We start from the raw sequence: 17,719 nt of genomic DNA, 5'->3' as shown, positions 1-17,719 counted from the left end.
TCTATGAGCCTTTTTACAGGGCTTCTTACAGAAATGGTAGAGAAATACTTCCGTGAGGAGGGAGGTTTGCGGTCCCTTACCCTGAGCCGATGATCTTCCAGATCCGGTCCTGTGGTCTGGGTTTTTATGCCGGTTAGCGCTGGTCTCCGCACTCAAAGTCAGGATCCATAAACAAGGCCACTTCTGGATGCAAGTGTCTGGAAGCAGAAGGAGAGGGGCAGGAAGATAGCCCCCGAGAACACAACAGGTGCATCTCAACCTGAACAAGAAGCGCCAGGATTGTGGAAGGGGCCACCGGAACGTGTCATCACGTGGGCAGCGCCTCCGGATTGCAGCCTACACCCGGACGCAAGCTGGAGCAAAATTTGTCCGGCGCCGGAACAGAAAGATGGGCGAGTTACCAGCTTGCGGCCTAGCAAGCCAGGGACTAAATTACCAGTGCCTGACCGGAAAGTGACCACGAGGGCTGCAACGTGAAAAAGATCCAGAGGGTCGCAACGTGCTGCAGGAGCCCCCCCTGTATCCTGAACTCACCGCCAGAGTTGGAAGGAAGGCAGAGCTGGCACTTTGCATGCAGGTGAGGGTTGCGGTGAGGACGGTGCAGTAACCCTCCATCCACCATCCCCTTTTAGAGGGGAGGTGGAGAGGGACTGTCCAGCTCCTTGCAGCACCCCTGTTCAATCAGTGGTGGTGCATAGGGAGCAGCACAGATGCAATAGGGGCCTCTGTGAATCCTAAGGGTTCATTCCCCTAGGATGGAACAGGGCTGTGTCCGGCTGTAGCCTGGCTCAGAAGGGGGTACATGGAAGCGACACTCCACGTTCCCGTCTGTTGCAGGTGCAGGGACATCGGCGGCCTGAAGGGAACAGTCGCCCCTAGGATAGCTCAGGCATGGCATCCCATGTCGCAGGAGAGGATACGGGGAGGCAACACTAGCCGTGCTCGCCTGTTGTTGGTTGGAGGAGATCGGCCCCTTGAAAGGGGCCGTCGCCCGAGTCTTCCTCGTGAAAGCGTTTAAAAATTAAAAAATTGAAACATAAAATAAAGTATAGTCTGAATAGCAGACCCCAGTGTGCCTCCTACGGACACTAAGCATAAACTGGTTCTCAGAGCCAGCAGGAGGGCTTATACTGCAGGGGAGGAGCTAACTTTCTTTGCATTACTTAGTGTCAGCCTCCTGGTGGCAGCAGCATACACCCATGGTCTGTGTCCCCCAATAAGGTGAAGGAGAAAAACGTAATTCTGGAGTTTTTACTTTTTTTTCTAGCTACGCTGTTTAGCAATCAGGTAAAAAAAAAATGTTATTGATAGATCGGGCAATTCTGAACGCGGCAATACCAAATATGTGTTTGATTTTTTTTTTATTGTTTTATCTTGAATGGAGCGAAAGGGGGGTGATTAGAACTTTCATGCTTTTTTTTATTTTGTTTTCATATTTTTAAAAACATTTTATTTGTATTTTGGCATGCTTCAATAGCCTCCATGGGAGGCCAGAAGCTGCTACAACCCGATCGCCTCTGCTACATAGAGGCGATCGCCCCTAGCAGAAATACAGCATTGCTATGAGCGCTGACCACAGGGTGGCGCTCATAGCAATCTGGCATCAACAACCATACAGGTCTCAAGGAAACCTACGATTGTCATGCCGACCCCCGATCATGTGACAGGGGATCATGTGGTGCGCGCATTTACAGCCGCATGCTGGAAGCGCTTGTTAAATGACGCTGTCAGTTTGGCAGCGCCATTTAACTAGTTAATAGGCGTGGGCGGATCACGATTTCACCCACCCTATTGCGGGCATATGTCAGCTGTTCAAAACAGCTGACATGTCCCTGCTTTGAAGCAGGCTCACCGCCGGAGCCCACATGAAAGTGCGGGTTCTGCCATCGGATGTACTATTCCGTCCGCTGGCAGAAAGGGGTTAAAGAGGTACCCATCAAATATTTTATCCTCTTAATATATTTCAGTCATCATATTCTATAGCACTGCGTTCTTACAAATGCTAATTTTGCCTTTCTACCCAGCTAATTCTCTTTACTCTATGTTAAAACAGGAAATCTCTTGTCCCTACATTTATATCCCTCTTCAAACCCTGATCCAGCTGCTCCGCTGGCTACCAGGGACTTTTGTAGTGACTTATCACTCAAAGGGAAAATTGACCTCATGTTTCTACATGGAGCTTAGAAGGATTCAGCTAGTTAGTTGTTAATCATGTGATCTCATAGACCCAATCGAAAATAGAAAAATTAGCTGGGTAGAAAGGCAAAATGAGCAATTGTAAGTACACAACGCCGTATTATATTATGACTAATATATTGAATAAAAGTTTTGATGGGAGTATTGCTTCTTTAAATAGTGCAACATTTTTATAGAGAAGGTCACCGCAGATGCAGTCTGATAGCAAATGTGTTTTTTTTTTCTATATGAAGGAAAAAAAAAAAAGGGAAAAGGTTTAGTGACGAAACATTTATCACGTCTGATGTAGAGATTGTATTTTGAAATCTGGTGATGGATCCGCTTTTAGGGGCTATCCGGGGAGTATAAATTACCGTATATACTCGAGTATAAGCCGAGATTTTCAGCCCATATTTTTGGGCTGAAAGTCCCCCTCTCGGCTTATACTCAAGTCATACCCAGGGGTCAGCAGGGGAGGGGGAGCGGGGGCTGTCTAATTATACTCACCTACTCCTGGCGCGGTCCCTGGCTCCCCAGCTTCTTCCTGTACTGAGCTGTCACATGCTTTCGCTCATTACAGTAATGAATATGCTGCTCCACCTCTCATCATTACTGTAATGAGCGGTAACGGTGACCGCTCAGTACAAGGAGAAGCTGCAGCGCCGGGGAAGCAGGGACTGCACCGCGCCATGAGCAGCTGAGTATAACGGGGAGGGGAGCGCAGCGCTGCACGATATTCACCTGCTTCCCGTTCCTGGCGCCGCTCCGTCTTCAGCGTCTTCTGCAGTAACGCTCAGGTCAGAGGGCACGATGACGTGGTTAGTGCACGCCCTCTGCCTGGGGCCATAGTCAAGGTTTGTGCAGCACTATATGGGGCAAAAATCTTTATATGGGGCAAGTGTCTGTATGGGGCCATAATGTTTGTGCAGTACTGTATGGGGCAAGTGTCTATATGGGGCCATAACGTTTGTGCAGCACTGTATGGCGCCATAACGTTTGTGCAGCACTATGTGGGGCAAGTGTCTGTAAGGGGCCATAACGTTTGTGCAGCACTATATGGGGCAAATATCTTTATGGAGCATCTTATGGGGCCATAATCAGCATTTGTGCAGCATTATATTGGGCAAATATGTCTATGGAGCATCTTATGGGGCCATTATTAACCTTTATGCAGGATTATATGGGGCATATTTTAATATGGAGCATCTTATGGGGCCATCATAAACTTTATGGAGCATTATATGGGGCTCCTGATTCAATATGGATATTCAAAAACACTTAACCTACTAATGTCTCAATTAATTTTACCTTTATTGGTATCTATTTTTACTTTTAACATTTACCGGTAGCTCCTGCATTTCCCACCCTAGGCTTATACTCGAGTCATTAAGTTTTCCCAGTTTTTTGTGGCAAAATTAGGGGGGGTCGGCTTATACTCGAGTATATACGGTATATAAATATACACACAAACACATTATATATATACACACACACATATATGTACACATAGACCGCAAAGTCATCTGGGTACTTTCGCAATGCATCTCTGGGAATGGAAGCTGGCAGCAGCCTCGCCACTCGCGTGCATCGTGGACGCTGGAGGGCAAGTATGTAACTATTTTTTATTTTAATTCTTTTTTTTTTTAACAGACATATGGTGCCCACACTGCTGTATACTACGTGGGCTATGTTATATACTGCGTGACTGATATATAGTACGTGGGCAGTGTTATATACTGCGTGGGCTGTGTTGTATACTACGTGGCTGTGCTGTATACTATGTGGCTGTGCTATATACTACGTGGCTGTACTAAATCCTGCACCCCGAACCCCCGACATCCTGCGACCAATCAGCGACAGACGCAGTCCAGCCACGAATTGACAAGGGATTTAAACCACGCTTCATTGATTGGTCACGGCCGGCCGGCCGTGACCAATCAACGATATTGGCACGGGATTTAAACACCGCTTCAGTCATTTGTCGTGCCCGGCCGGCCACGACCAATCAGCGACAGGCGCAGTCAGGCCGCGAATTGGCACCAGATTTGAACCAGGCTTCGCTGATTGGCCAGCCGGGCGCGACCAATCAGCGATATTGGCGCAGATTTTAACCCCCACTCACAGCGCGACATACATACATACATACATATTCTAGAATACTCGATGTGTTAGAATCGGGCCACCATCTAGTCTGTCTATCCAATCATCTAAGGCAGGGGTCCCCAACCTTTCTTACCTTGAGAGCCACATTCCGCTATGAAAGTTGGTCGAGAGCCACAATGCAGATAGTCATAGAAAAACCTAGAGAAGGCACAAATAATAGCATGCAGATTCTCACTTTCACTCTATCCTTATGTATTTTACATTATTGTTATGCAAATTGAACTCTAGTGCAATTTATTGGAAGTAGCAATCTTAAAAGTCAATACCCTTTAACAGTCCCATAATATACTGCTCCATATGGAATTGGCCCCATATACTGCTCCATATGGAATTGGTCCCATATACTGCTCCATATGGATTGGCCCCATATACTGCCCCATATGGAATTGGCCCCATATACTGGCCCATATGGAATTGGCCCCATATACTGGCCCATATGGAATTGGCCCCATATACTGCCCCACATGGAATTGGCCCCATATACTGCCCCATATGGAATTGGCCCCATATACTGCCCCATATGGAATTGGCCCCATATACTGCTCCATATGGAATTGGCCCCATATACTGCTCCATATGGAATTGGCCCCATATACTCCTCCATATGGAATTGGCCCCATATACTGCTCCATATGGAATTGGCCCCAAATACTGCTCCATATGGAATTGGCCCCAAATACTGCTCCATATGGAATTGGCCCCATATACTGCTCCATATGGAATTGGCCCCATATACTGCTCCATATGGAATTGGCCCCATATACATAGAATTAATGTTGTTGGAGCATAATTATGACATGGTGGGGATAACTGAAATGTGGCTGGATGAGAGCCATGACTGGGCTGTTAACTTGCAGGGTTATAGTCTGTTCAGAAATGACCGGATAGGCGAGAGGGAGGGGTGTGTCTATATGTAAAATCATCCTTAAAACCCATTCGGCGTGATAATATAGGTGAATATAATGAAAATGTAGAGTCCCTGTAGGTGGAGATAAGGGGAGGGAGGAAAAATAATAAATTACTGATAGGGGTTTGTTATAAATCTCCAAAAATAATGGAAGCAATGGAGAATATCCTCGTAAAGCAAATAGATGAAGCTGCGACTCAAGGGGAATTCATTATTATGGGGGACTTCAACTGCCCTGAAATAGATTGGGGAACGGAAACCTGCAGTTCCAGCAAAGGTAATCGGTTTTTGACAACTATGAGAGACAATTACCTTTCACAACTGGTTCAGGACCCAACAAGAAGGGGGGCACTGCTAGACCTAATATTAACCAACAGGCCACACCGCATATCAAATATAAGGGTTGGGGGTCACTTGGGGAATAGTGATCACAAAATAATAAGTTTTCATGTATCCTTTAATAAGATGTGTAGTAGAGGGGTTACATGGACACTAAACTTCAGGAGGGCAAATTTCCAACTAATGAGAGAGGATCTTGGTGCAATTAACTGGGATGATATCCTGAGACATAAAAATACACAAAGAAAATGGGAGACGTTTATTAGCATCCTGGATGCAACCTGTGCACAGTATATACCGTATGGGAATAAACATGCAAGGAATAGGAGGAAACCAATATGGCTAAATAGAGCTGTAAGGGGTGCATTAAGTGACAAAAAGAAAGCATTTAGAGAATTAAAGGCAGTAGGTAGTGATGAGGCATATAAATACAGAAAATTAAATAAATTCTGTAAAAATCAAATCAAGGCAGCAAAGATTGAGACAGAGAGACTCATTGCCAGAGAGAGTAAAAATAATCCCAAAATATTCTTTAACTACCGTATATACTCGAGTATAAGTCGACCCGAGTATAAGCCGACCCCCCTAATTTTGCCACAAAAAACTGGGAAAACTTATTGACTTGAGTATAAGCCTAGGGTAGGAAATGCAGCAGCTACCGGTAAAAATCAAAAATAAAAATAGATGCTCCATACCGTTCATTATTGCCCCATAGATGCTCCATATACAACTGTGCTATATAGAATGCTCTGCACCGTTCATTATGGCCCCATAGATGCTCCACATAAAGCTGTGCCACATGGAATGCTCTATACCGTTCATTATGGCCCCATAGATGCTCCACATAAAGCTGTGCCACATATAATGCTCTGCACCATTCATTATGGCCCCATAGATGCTCCACAGAAAGCTGTGCCATATATCTATTGCTCTGCACCATTGATTATAGCCCAATAGATGCTCCTTATAAAGCTGTGCCATATATATATTGCTCTGCACCGTTGATTATGGCCCCATAGATGCTCCTTATAAAGCTGTGCCTCATATATATTGCTCTGCACCGATGATTATGGCCCCATAGATGCTCCTTATAAAGCTGTGCCCCATATATATTGCTCTCGGCACCATTGATTATGGCCCCATGGATGCTCCTTATAAAGCTGTGCCCCATATATATTGCTCTGCACCGTTGATTATGGCCCCATAGATGCTCCTTATAAAGCTGTGCCATACATATATTGCTCTGCACCGTTGATTATGGCCCCATAGATGCTCCTTATAAAGCTGTGCCATATATATATTGCTCTGCACCGTTGATTATGGCCCCATAGATGCTCCTTATAAAGCTTTGCCATATAGAATGCTGCTGGTGCTGCAATAAAAAAAAAAAAATCACATACTCACCTCTCTTGCTCAGGACGCCGGCGCTTTCAATAATTACCTGCTCCTCGTGCGGCTCCGTCTCCAGCACTGACGCTCAGCAGAGGGCGCGCACTGACTACGTCACAGCGCCCTCTAACCTGAGCGTCACTGCTAGAGGACGCTGCAGACGGAGCCGCACCGGAGCGAGGAGCAGGTAAATATAGCGCAGCGCTGCGCTCCCCGTATACTTACCTGCTCCTGGTGCGGTCCCTGCAGTCCCTGGCTTCCCCGGCGCTGCAGCTTCTTCCTGTAATTGAGCGGTCACAGTTACCGATCATTTACAGCAATGAATATGCGGCTCCTCCCCTATGGGAGGTGGAGCCGCCTATTCATTTCTGTAATGAGCGGTGCCATGTGACCACTCAGCACAGGAAGAATCTGCAGCGCCGGGGAAGCCAGGGACTGCAGGGACCGTGCCGCAGCAGGTAAGTATGACTACACAGCCCCTGCTCCCCCTCCCCTGCCGACACCCGGGTATATGACTCGAGTATAAGCCGAGAGGGGGACTTTCAGCCCAAAAAAATGGGCTGAAAATCTCGGCTTATACTCGAGTATATACGGTACGTAAATAGTAAGAAACTGAAAAATGATAGTGTTGGCCCCCTTAAAAATAGTCTGGGTGAAATAGGGGGATGAGGATGAGGAAAAAGCCAATATGCTAAATGACTTTTTCATTAGTATTTACACAAGAAAATCCCATGGCGGACAAAATGACTAGTGATAAAAATTCCCCATTAAATGTCACCTGCTTAACCCAGCAGGAAGTACGTCGGCGTCTAAAAATCCCTAAAATTGACAATTCTCCGGGCCCGGATGGGATACACCCCCGAGTACTGCAGGAATTAAGTACAGTCATTGATAGACCATTATTTTTAATCTTTAAAGACTCCATAATAACAGGGTCTGTACCACAGGACTAGCGTATAGCAAATGTGGTGCCAATATTCAAAAAAGGGGACAAAAACTGAACTCAGTAATTATAGGCCAGTATGCTTAACCTCTACTGTGGGTAAAATCCTGGAGGGCATTCTAAGGGATGCTATACTGGAGTATCTGAAGAGGAATAACCTCATGACCCAGTATCAGCATGGGTTTACTAGGGACCGTTCATGTCAGACTAATCTGATCAGCTTCTATGAAGAGGTAAGTTCCGGACTGGACCAAGGGAACCCAGTGGACGTAGTGTATATGGACTTTTCAAAAGCTTTTGATACGGTGACACACAAAAGGTTGATACATAAAATGAGAATAATGGGGATAGGGGAAAATATGTGTAAGTGGGGTAATAGCTGGCTCAGGGATAGGAAACAAAGGGTGGTTATTAATGGAGCACACTCAGACTGGGTCGCGGTTAGCAGTGGGGTACCACAGGGGTCAGTATTGGGCCCTCTTCTTTTAACATTTATTAATGACCTTGTAGGGGGCATTCAGAGCAGAATTTCAATATTTGCAGATGACACTAAACTCTGCAGGGTAATCAATACAGAGAAGGACAATTTTATATTACAGGATGATTTATGTAAACTAGGAGCTTGGGCTGATAAATGGCAAATGAGCTTTAATGGGGATAAAGGTAAGGTCATGCACTTGGGGAGAAGTAATAAGATGTATAACTATGCGCTTAATTCTAAATCTCTGGGCAAAACAGTTAATATAAAAGACCTGGGAGTATGGGTGGATGACAAACTCATGCTCAATGGCCAGTGTCAGGCAGCTGCTACAAAGGCAAATAAAATAATGGGATGCATTAAAAGAGGCATAGATGCTCATGAGGAGAACATAATTTTACCTCTATACAAGTCACTAGTTCGACCACACTTAGAATACTGTGCACAGTTCTGGTCTCCGGTGTATAAGAAAGACATAGCTGAACTAGAGCGGGTGCAGAGAAGAGCGGCCAAGGTTATTAGAGGACTGGGGGGTCTGCAATACCAAGATAGGTTATTACACTTGGCGCTATTTAGTTTGGAAAAACGAAGACTAAGGGGTGATCTTATTTTAATGTATAAATAGATGAGGGGACAGTACAAAGACCTTTCTGATGATCTTTTTAATCATAGACCTAAGACAGGGACAAGGGGGCATCCTCTACGTCTGGAGTAAAGAAGGTTTAGGCATAATAACAGACGCGGGTTCTTTACTGTAAGAGCAGTGAGACTATGGAACTCTGCCGTATGATGTTGTAATGAGTGATTCATTACTTAAATTTAAGAGAGGATTGGATACCTTTCTTGAAAAGTATACTGTTGCAGGGTATATATACTAGATTCCTTGATAGGGCGTTGATCCAGGGAACTAGTCTGATTCCCGTATGTGGAGTCGGGAAGGAATTTTTTTGCCCAAAGCGGAGCTTACTATTTGCCACATGGGTTTTTTTTTTTGCCTTCCTCTGGATCAACATGTTAGGGCATGTTAGGTTAGGCTATGGGTTGAACTAGATGGACTTAACGTCTTCCTTCAACCTTAATAACTATGTTACCATGTTACTGCTCCATATGGAATTGGCCCCATATACTGCTCCATATGGAATTGGCCCCATATACTGCTCCATATGGAATTGGCCCCATACACTGCTCCATATGGAATTGGCCCCATACACTGCTCCATATGGAATTGGCCCCATATACTGCTCCATTTGGAATTGGCCCCATATACTGCTCCATTTGGAATTGGCCCCATATACTGCTCCATATGGAATTGGCCCCATATACTGCTCCATATGGAATTGGTCCCATATACTGCTCCATATGGAATTGGTCCCATATACTGCTCCATATGGAATTGGTCCCATAAGATGCTCCCTATAGAATTGGCCCCATAAGATGCTCCCTATAGAATTGGCCCCATAGAATTGTCCCCATAAGATGCTCCCTATAGAATTGTCCCCATAAGATGCTCCCTATAGAATTAGCCCCATAAGATGCTCCCTATGGAATTGGTCCCATAAGATGCTCCCTATACAATTGGTCTCATAAGATGCTTCCTATAGAATTGGCCCCATAAGATGCTCCTTATAGAATTGGCCCCATAAGATGCTCATTATAGAATTGGCCCCATAAGATGCTCCCTATAGAATTGGCCCCATAAGATGCTCCCCATAGAATTGGCCCCATAAGATGCTCCCCATAGAATTGGCCCCATAAGATGCTCCCCATAGAATTGGCCCCATAAGATGCTCCCCATAGAATTGGTCCCATAAGATGCTCCCTATAGAATTGGCCCCATAAGATGCTCCCTATAGAATTGGCCCCATAAGATGCTCCCTATAGAATTGGCCCCATAAGATGCTCCCTATAGAATTGGCCCCATAAGATGCTCCCTATAGAATTGGCCCCATAAGATGCTCCCTATAGAATTGGCCCCATAAGATGCTTCCTATAGAATTGGCCCCATAAGATGCTCCCTATTAAATTGGCCCCATAAGATGCTCCATATTAAATTGGCCCCATAAAATGCTCCATATTAAATTGGCCCCATAAGTTGCTCCCTATATTACTGGCCCCATAAGATGCTCCATGTTTGGTCCCCATATATTGCTCCAAATATACAAAAAAAAATAAAATACTCACCTCTCGTTGCTTGTCGCTGCTCTGGACTCCTCAGCGTTGGCATCTTGCTGCTCTCTGTGCTGCGACTGCACAGGCAGAGGGCGCACACTGGTGATGTCATCACGCCCTCTGACCTGAACGTCACAGTCAGAGGATGGAAGACGCTGCAGCGCTGGATCAGGGAGAGGTAAGTATCGCAAGTGCTGGGGCCCGGAGCTGGCGGGGGGTCCACTCACGGGGGCCGGCACCATAGCACGCCAGTGACCCCCGAGAGCGAGTGGGCCCCCTGCCTGCTCAGGGCCCCGGCACTTGCCCGGGTGCAGACGCCCGCCCTGGGTGGGTATTACAGGCAGCGGGGCGGCTCCCTAGGGATTTTTTTTCTGTGATCGTCGGCGAGCCACATGTGGCTCGCGAGCTACGGGTTGGGGACCCCTGGTCTAAGGGGTACTTCCGTCCGTCTCTGTAATGGAAATCCCGTGTCGCCGATTGGTCGGCCGCGACCCATCAGTGATAGGCTTAGTCCGGCCACGAATTGGCCCCTCCCTAATCTCCTCCAGTCAGTGCCAGTGTGTCGCCCCATCCCGGACCAACTTTTTACTATTGATGCTTCCTATGCAGCATCAATAGTAAAAAGATATATTAAAAATAATTAAAAAACAAAAATAAAAAATTGTGCTATTCTCACCTTCCGCCGTCCACAGATGCGCTCGATGCTGACACCAGCTTCCGTTCCCAGTGATGCATTGCGAAATTACCCAGATGACTTAGTGGTCTCGTGTCGCTGGACGCCGGAGGAAGAGTATATAACTATTTTTTTTTTTTTAACAGGAATATGGTGCCCACACTGCTATATACTGCGTGGGCTGTGCTATATACTGCGTGGGCTGTGCTATATACTGCGTGGGCTGTGCTATATACTGCGTGGGCTGTGCTATATACTGCGTGGGCTGTGCTATATACTGCGTGGGCTGTGCTATATACTGCGTAGGCTGTGCTATATACTGCGTGGGCTGTGCTATATACTGCGTGGGCTGTGCTACATACTGCGTGGGCTGTGCTATATACTGCGTGGGTGTGTTATGTGGGCTGTGCTATATACTATGTGGCTGCTATATACTACGTGGCTGTGCTATATACTTCGTGGCTGTGCTAAGCGTGAAGTACATACATACATATTCTAGAATACCTGATGCGTTAGAATCGGGTCACCATCTAGTACACATATCTGTCTTTGCTTGCAAATATGGCTGCAGATTTAATCCTCTGCACAGGTATGCATGAAATCCATGGTAAATTCATGAGGAAATTGCTGGCAGAATACAGCAAGCTGTGAATTGCATAACTGGCAACACACCATGAAATCTGTGAGACTTTTTTTTTTCAAACTTGTTTTATAAACCATATCTTTTGCTGCAGATTTTAGGGGAAAAAATGACCAACAAATAAACATGTGAATGCTGTCTTATTCTCCTCACAATGACAACTCTTAAAGTCAAAACCTGTGTTTATGAAGACTACCATACCGCAGAGTCTGTAGGAAGGTCAGTATCCCATTTCCGGTCTTTAAAATCTCCACCTCCATTCCACCGGTAAGAGCTCATGCATCCACCATGGGACAGTTCTAGAAGAAAAAAAGAGAACATAAGCAGGAAACCAAACTGCCTTATATCAAATCACTTTAATTCCTTTCTGCTATATACTATATATGTATGGGAGCGGATGAATGGAGGCAGACCCTGGATGTGACATGCAGCCACAAACAGCTGTTGGTGGAGCAGAGTTCTGCCTGTGACTACTAACATGTTAAATGCTGCTGTCAGTCTCTGAAGTCTGGTCTGAATAGCGAACCCAGTGTGCCTCCTACGGACACTAAGCATGAACTGGTTCTGTTCGGAGCCAGTGGGTGGTGTATACTGCAGAGGAAGGACTAGCTTTTCTTGCATCCACTTAGTGTTAGCCAGGTTGGACTGGGCCACCGGAGGATTCTCCGGTGGGCCCAGGCCCTGACACCTGCTGACATACAGGGCAGCAGCTGCCTATGGCCCCCGCTGCTCCAGAGGCCCCCAGCCAGTGGGGTGTCACTAATAGCGGCACACCACGAAGTTGCTATGGGGCCCCCGGTGCCAGCAGAACAGTAGCCTGTGACAGGAAGTCTAAGCCTATTCCTGCTGCTGAAGTGAAATGAATATTCACGCTTCCCCATGCCTCCATGGGCATGGACAGGAGTGACTTCATTTCACTTTAATAGTGGGCAGTGTTTGCCCCAGGCTGCAGCTAACAAATTACCCGCTATCAGTGCCCCAGCACCCCCCAGTGTGTGCCACATTGTAATGGAAGAGGGAGCGTCAGATGACGCTCCCTCTCCCATCATTCCCCTCGCCTCTGACACACAGCGGGTGCGCGATGACGTCATTTCATTGCGTACCTGCTGTGTGCCGGGCAGACTGCAGAGCAGCTCTTGACATTGGAGCAGAGCCGCCGCCGGAATCACACACATACATAGGGAGCTGCATCATACCCTATGAAGGGAGCTGCATCATACACTATGGGGGGGAGCTGCATCATACCCTATGAGGGGAGCTGCATCGTACACTATGGGGGAGCTGCATCATACCCTATGGGGGGGGGAGCTGCATCATACCCTATGGGGAGGGAGCTGCATTATACCCTATGGGGGGATATGCATCATAACCTGTGGAGAGGGGCAGCATGATACCCAATTGGAGGGGGCAGCATGATACCCTGTGGAGGGGGGGGGGCAGCATGATACCCAACGAGGGGGCTACATTATATTTTCTGGGGGGCTGCATTATACCTTATGAGGGGGCTGCATTATACTCTTGAGGGGGCTACATTATACTCTATGAGGTTGGTTGCATTATATTCTATGGGGGGGGGCTGTATTATACTATTTGAAGGGGGCTGCATTATACACTATGAGGGGGCTACATTATATTCTGTGTGGGGAGGCTGCATTATACCTTATGAGGGGGTTGCACTATACTCTAAGGGGGCTACATTATGCCCTATGGGGGCTGTATTATACTCTGAGGCTGGTTGCATTATATTCTATGGGGGGGGGAGGGCTACATTATATTCTTTAGGAGGCCTGCATTATATTCTGTGAGGGGGCTACATTATACTATATGAGGGGGCTACATTATACTATATGAAGGGGCTACTTTATATACTACGAGGGGGCTACCCCAACCCCTGCCACATAATTAAGACATGCACTACTTTATATTATACCCTGATATTAGCCCGTTTTACCGCACAATTGGTGGTCCTGTATTTATTTCTATGTAGCTACATAATGGGCCCAAAGAATCATCTTCTCTGCTGGGTCCAAGGTGCTCCAGTCCGACGCTGGTGTCGGCAGCACACATCACGGTCCTGTATCTCCCAATGTGGCGAAGGAGAATTAGGTATTTAGAAACTTCTCCTAAAGCGATGTCAAAAAGTATTCAAAAAATAATTTGGGTCCTTATTCCAAAATAACACTTTTCCTATGAGCTAATGTACCTTGATGACTATGCACAACTTTAATGCAGTGTTATTGCTTACTTCTAATATTCTTCTGATAATACTGCATTATTAATGTATCTATTATACAATAAACAATTACATTACTTAAATTCAGAAAGTGTAACGATCTTTTGGCTGTGTCCTTTTTTCATTTGCGTGAAAAAAAGTGTAAAAGAAAACACCGAATTTTTTTAAATTAGTTTTTATTAACAATAATAAACGTTATGGACAGATACATACGGTTACCTATGTGTAAATATAGTGTAGTTTGCTATTTTAACAGTCTTTGTTAGTCAGCTTGCCTTTCAATACATTTTCAATTAAACAAGTCTTGTGCTTGAGTACTTGTTCAAATATCATTATTCAAGTATGTAGTAGTATGAGAGCTGGGTCTACGGTACAGTTAGGTCCATATATATTTTGACAGAGACAACATTTTTCTAATTTTGGTTATAGACATTACCACAATGAATTTTAAACAAAACAATTCAGATGCTGTTGAAGTTCAGACTTTGAGCTTTCATTTGAGGGTATCCACATTAAAATTGGATGAAGGGTTAAGGAGTTTCAGCTCCTTAACATGTACCATTCTGTTTTTAAAGGGACCAAAAGTAATTGGACAATTGACTCCAAGGCTATTTCATGGACAGATGTGGGCAATCCCTTCGTTATGTCATTCTCAATTAAGCAGATAAAAGGCCTGGAGTTGATTTGACGTGTGGTGCTTGCATTTGGAAGGTTTTGCTGTGAAGTAAACATGCAGTCAAAGAAGCTCTCAATGCAGGTGAAACAAGCCATCCTTAAGCTGCGAAAACAGAAAAAACCCATCCGAGAAATTGCTACAGGAGTGGCAAAATATACAGTTTGGTACATCCTGAGAAAGAAAGAAAGCACTGGTGAACTCATTAATGCAAAAAGACCTGGGCGCCCACGGAAGACAACAGTGGTGGATGATCACAGAATAATCTCCATGATGAAGAGAAACCCCTTCACAACAACCAACCAAGTGAACAACACTCTCCAAGAGGTAGGCGTATCAATATCCAAATCTACCATAAAGAGAAGACTCCATGAAAGTAAATACAAAGGGTTCACTGCACGGTGCAAGCCACTCCTAAGCATCAAGAATAAAAAGGCTAGACTGGACTTTGCTAAAAACCATCTAAAAAAGCCAGCACAGTTCTGGAATAACATTCTTTGGACAGATGAAACCAAGATCAACCTCTACCAGAATGATGGAAAGAGAAAAGTATGGCGAAGGCATGGTACAGCTCATGATCCAAAGCATACCACATCATCTGTAAAACACGGCGGAGGCAGTGTGATGGCTTGGGCATGCATGGCTGCCAGTGGCACTGGGTTACTAGTGTTTATTGGTGATGTGACACAGGACAGAAGCAGCCAAATGAATTCTGAGGTATTCAGAGCCATACTGTGTGCTCAGATCCAGCCAAATGCAGCCAAACTGATTGGTCGTCGTTTCATACTACAGACGGACAATGACCCAAAACATAAAGCCAAAGCAACCCAGGAGTTTATTAAAGCAAAGAAGTCGAATATTCTTGAATGACCAAGTCAGTCACCTGATCTCAACCCAATTGAGCATGCATTTCACTTGTTAAAGACTAAACTTCAGACAGAAAGGCCCACAAACAAACAGCAACTGAAAACCACCGCAGTGAAGGCCTGGCAGAGCATCAAAAAGGAGGAAACAGCGTCTGATGATGTCCATGAGTTCAAGACTTCAGGCAGTCATTGCCAAAGGGTTTTCAACCAAGTACTAAAAATGAACATTTTATTTAACCCCTTCATGACCTTGGGATTTTTCGTTTTTCCGTGTTCATTTTTCACTCCCCTCCTTCCCAGAGCCATAACTTTTTTATTTTTCCGTCAATTTGGCCATGTGAGGGCTTATTTTTTTCCGGGACGAGTTGTACTTTTGAACGACATCATTGGTTTTAGCATGTCGTGTACTAGAAAACGGGAAAAAAATTCCAAGTGCGGTGAAATTGCAAAAAAAGTGCAGTCCCACACTTGTTTGGCTTTTTTGCTAGGTTCACTAACTGCTAAAACTGACCTGACATTATGATTCTCCAGGTCAGTACGAGTTCATAGACACCTAACATGACTAGGTTATTTTTTACCTAAGTAGTGAAAAAAAATTCCAAACTTTGCTAAAAAAAAAAAAAAAAAATTGCGCAATTTTCCAATACTCGTAGCGTCTCCATTTTTCATGATCTGGGGTCGGTTGAGGGCTTATTTTTTGCGTGCCGAGATGACATTTTTAATGATAGCATTTTGGTGCAGATACGTTCTTTTGATCACCCGTTATTGCATTTTAATGCAATGTCGCGGCGACCAAAAAAACATAATTCTGGCGTTTTGAATTTTTTTCTCGCTACGCCGTTTAGCGATCAGGTTAATGCTTTTTTTAATTGATAGATCGGGCGATTCTGAACGCGGCGATACCAAATATGTGTAGATTTGATTTTTTTATTGATTTATTTTGATTGGAGCGAAAGGGGGGTGATTTAAACTTTTATTTTTTTTTTACAGTTTTTTTACATTTTTTTTTTTTACTTTTGCCATGCTTCAATAGCCTCCATGGGAGGCTAGAAGCAGGCACAGCACGATCGGCTCTGCTAGATAGCAGCGATCTTCTGTTCGCTGCTATGTAGCAGAAAATCAGGTGTGCTGTGAGCGCCGACCACAGGGTGGTGCTCACAGCTGCCAGGGATCAGTAACCATAGAGGTCTCAAGGACCTCTATGGTTACAATACTGAAGCATCGTCGACCTCCGATCATGTGACGGGGGTCGGCGATGCCGTCATTTCCGGCTGCCCGGCCGGATGCGGTAGTTAAATGCCACTGTCTGCGTTTGACAGCGGCATTTAACTAGTTAATAGGCGCGGGCAGATCGCGATTCTGCCCGTGCCTATTACGGGCACATGTCAGTTGTTCAAAACAGCTGACATGTCCCGGCTTTGATGAAGGCTCACCGCCGGAGCCCGCATCAAAGCGGGGCTTCTGACCTTGGACGTACTATCCCGTCCAAGGTCAGAAAGGGGTTAAAATTATTGAATCTGTCCAATTACTTTTGGTCCCTTTAAAAACAGGGTGGCACATGTTAAGGAGCTGAAATTCCTAAACCCTTCATCCAATTTTAATGTGGATACCCTCAAATGAAAGCTGAAAGTCTGAACTTCAACTGCATCTGAATTGTTTTGTTTAAAATTCATAGTGGTAATGTCTATAACCAAAATTAGAAAAAGGTCTGTCCAAATATATATGAACCTAACTGTATATATCAACAACATGTAGCTAATATGGACTTGAATAAGTAAAGAGTACAGATGGGCGAACCTGAACAGAAAAGTTCAGCATCCGTACCGAACACCTACTGTTTGGGCACGGACACCGAACACAGACTTCACCAGGAAATACGTGTTACTGTTCGGGTTCGGCCTCCCAAACACAGGGTATTTCCCCCAGCTGTGAGGTTTGCTGGGCTAGTTACCAAAAATACAGGGGGAACCCATACAGTTTTTTTATTTATTTATATATTTAGAGCGCAGGCGCTGGCTGATTAATACTCCCATCAGCCGCCACTTGCTTTCGCTGTTATTAGCGGCAGCGG

General features: G+C 45.2%; 1 protein-coding gene across 4 annotated transcripts in view; it reads right to left on the bottom strand.

Moving 5' to 3' along the window:
* Positions 1-17,719, bottom strand: part of TMEM209 (transmembrane protein 209) — a 136,714-nt gene that overhangs the window by 28,758 nt on the left and 90,237 nt on the right. For 3 of the 4 annotated variants that reach the window (XM_069765377.1, XM_069765378.1, XM_069765379.1), the window contains one exon: positions 12,078-12,175. In XM_069765377.1, coding sequence (XP_069621478.1) covers positions 12,078-12,175 — 98 coding nt within the window. Of the gene's footprint in view, positions 1-4,449; positions 4,477-12,077; positions 12,176-17,719 lie in introns of those variants that run through there. The other variant, XM_069765380.1, reaches the window with a different exon arrangement.

This window comes from Ranitomeya imitator, chromosome 4 (genome assembly GCF_032444005.1).
Source record: "Ranitomeya imitator isolate aRanImi1 chromosome 4, aRanImi1.pri, whole genome shotgun sequence".
NCBI classification, from domain to species: domain Eukaryota; kingdom Metazoa; phylum Chordata; class Amphibia; order Anura; family Dendrobatidae; genus Ranitomeya; species Ranitomeya imitator.
Note: the sequence above shows the minus strand (reverse complement) of the source record. Positions and strands in the feature narration are given on the sequence as shown.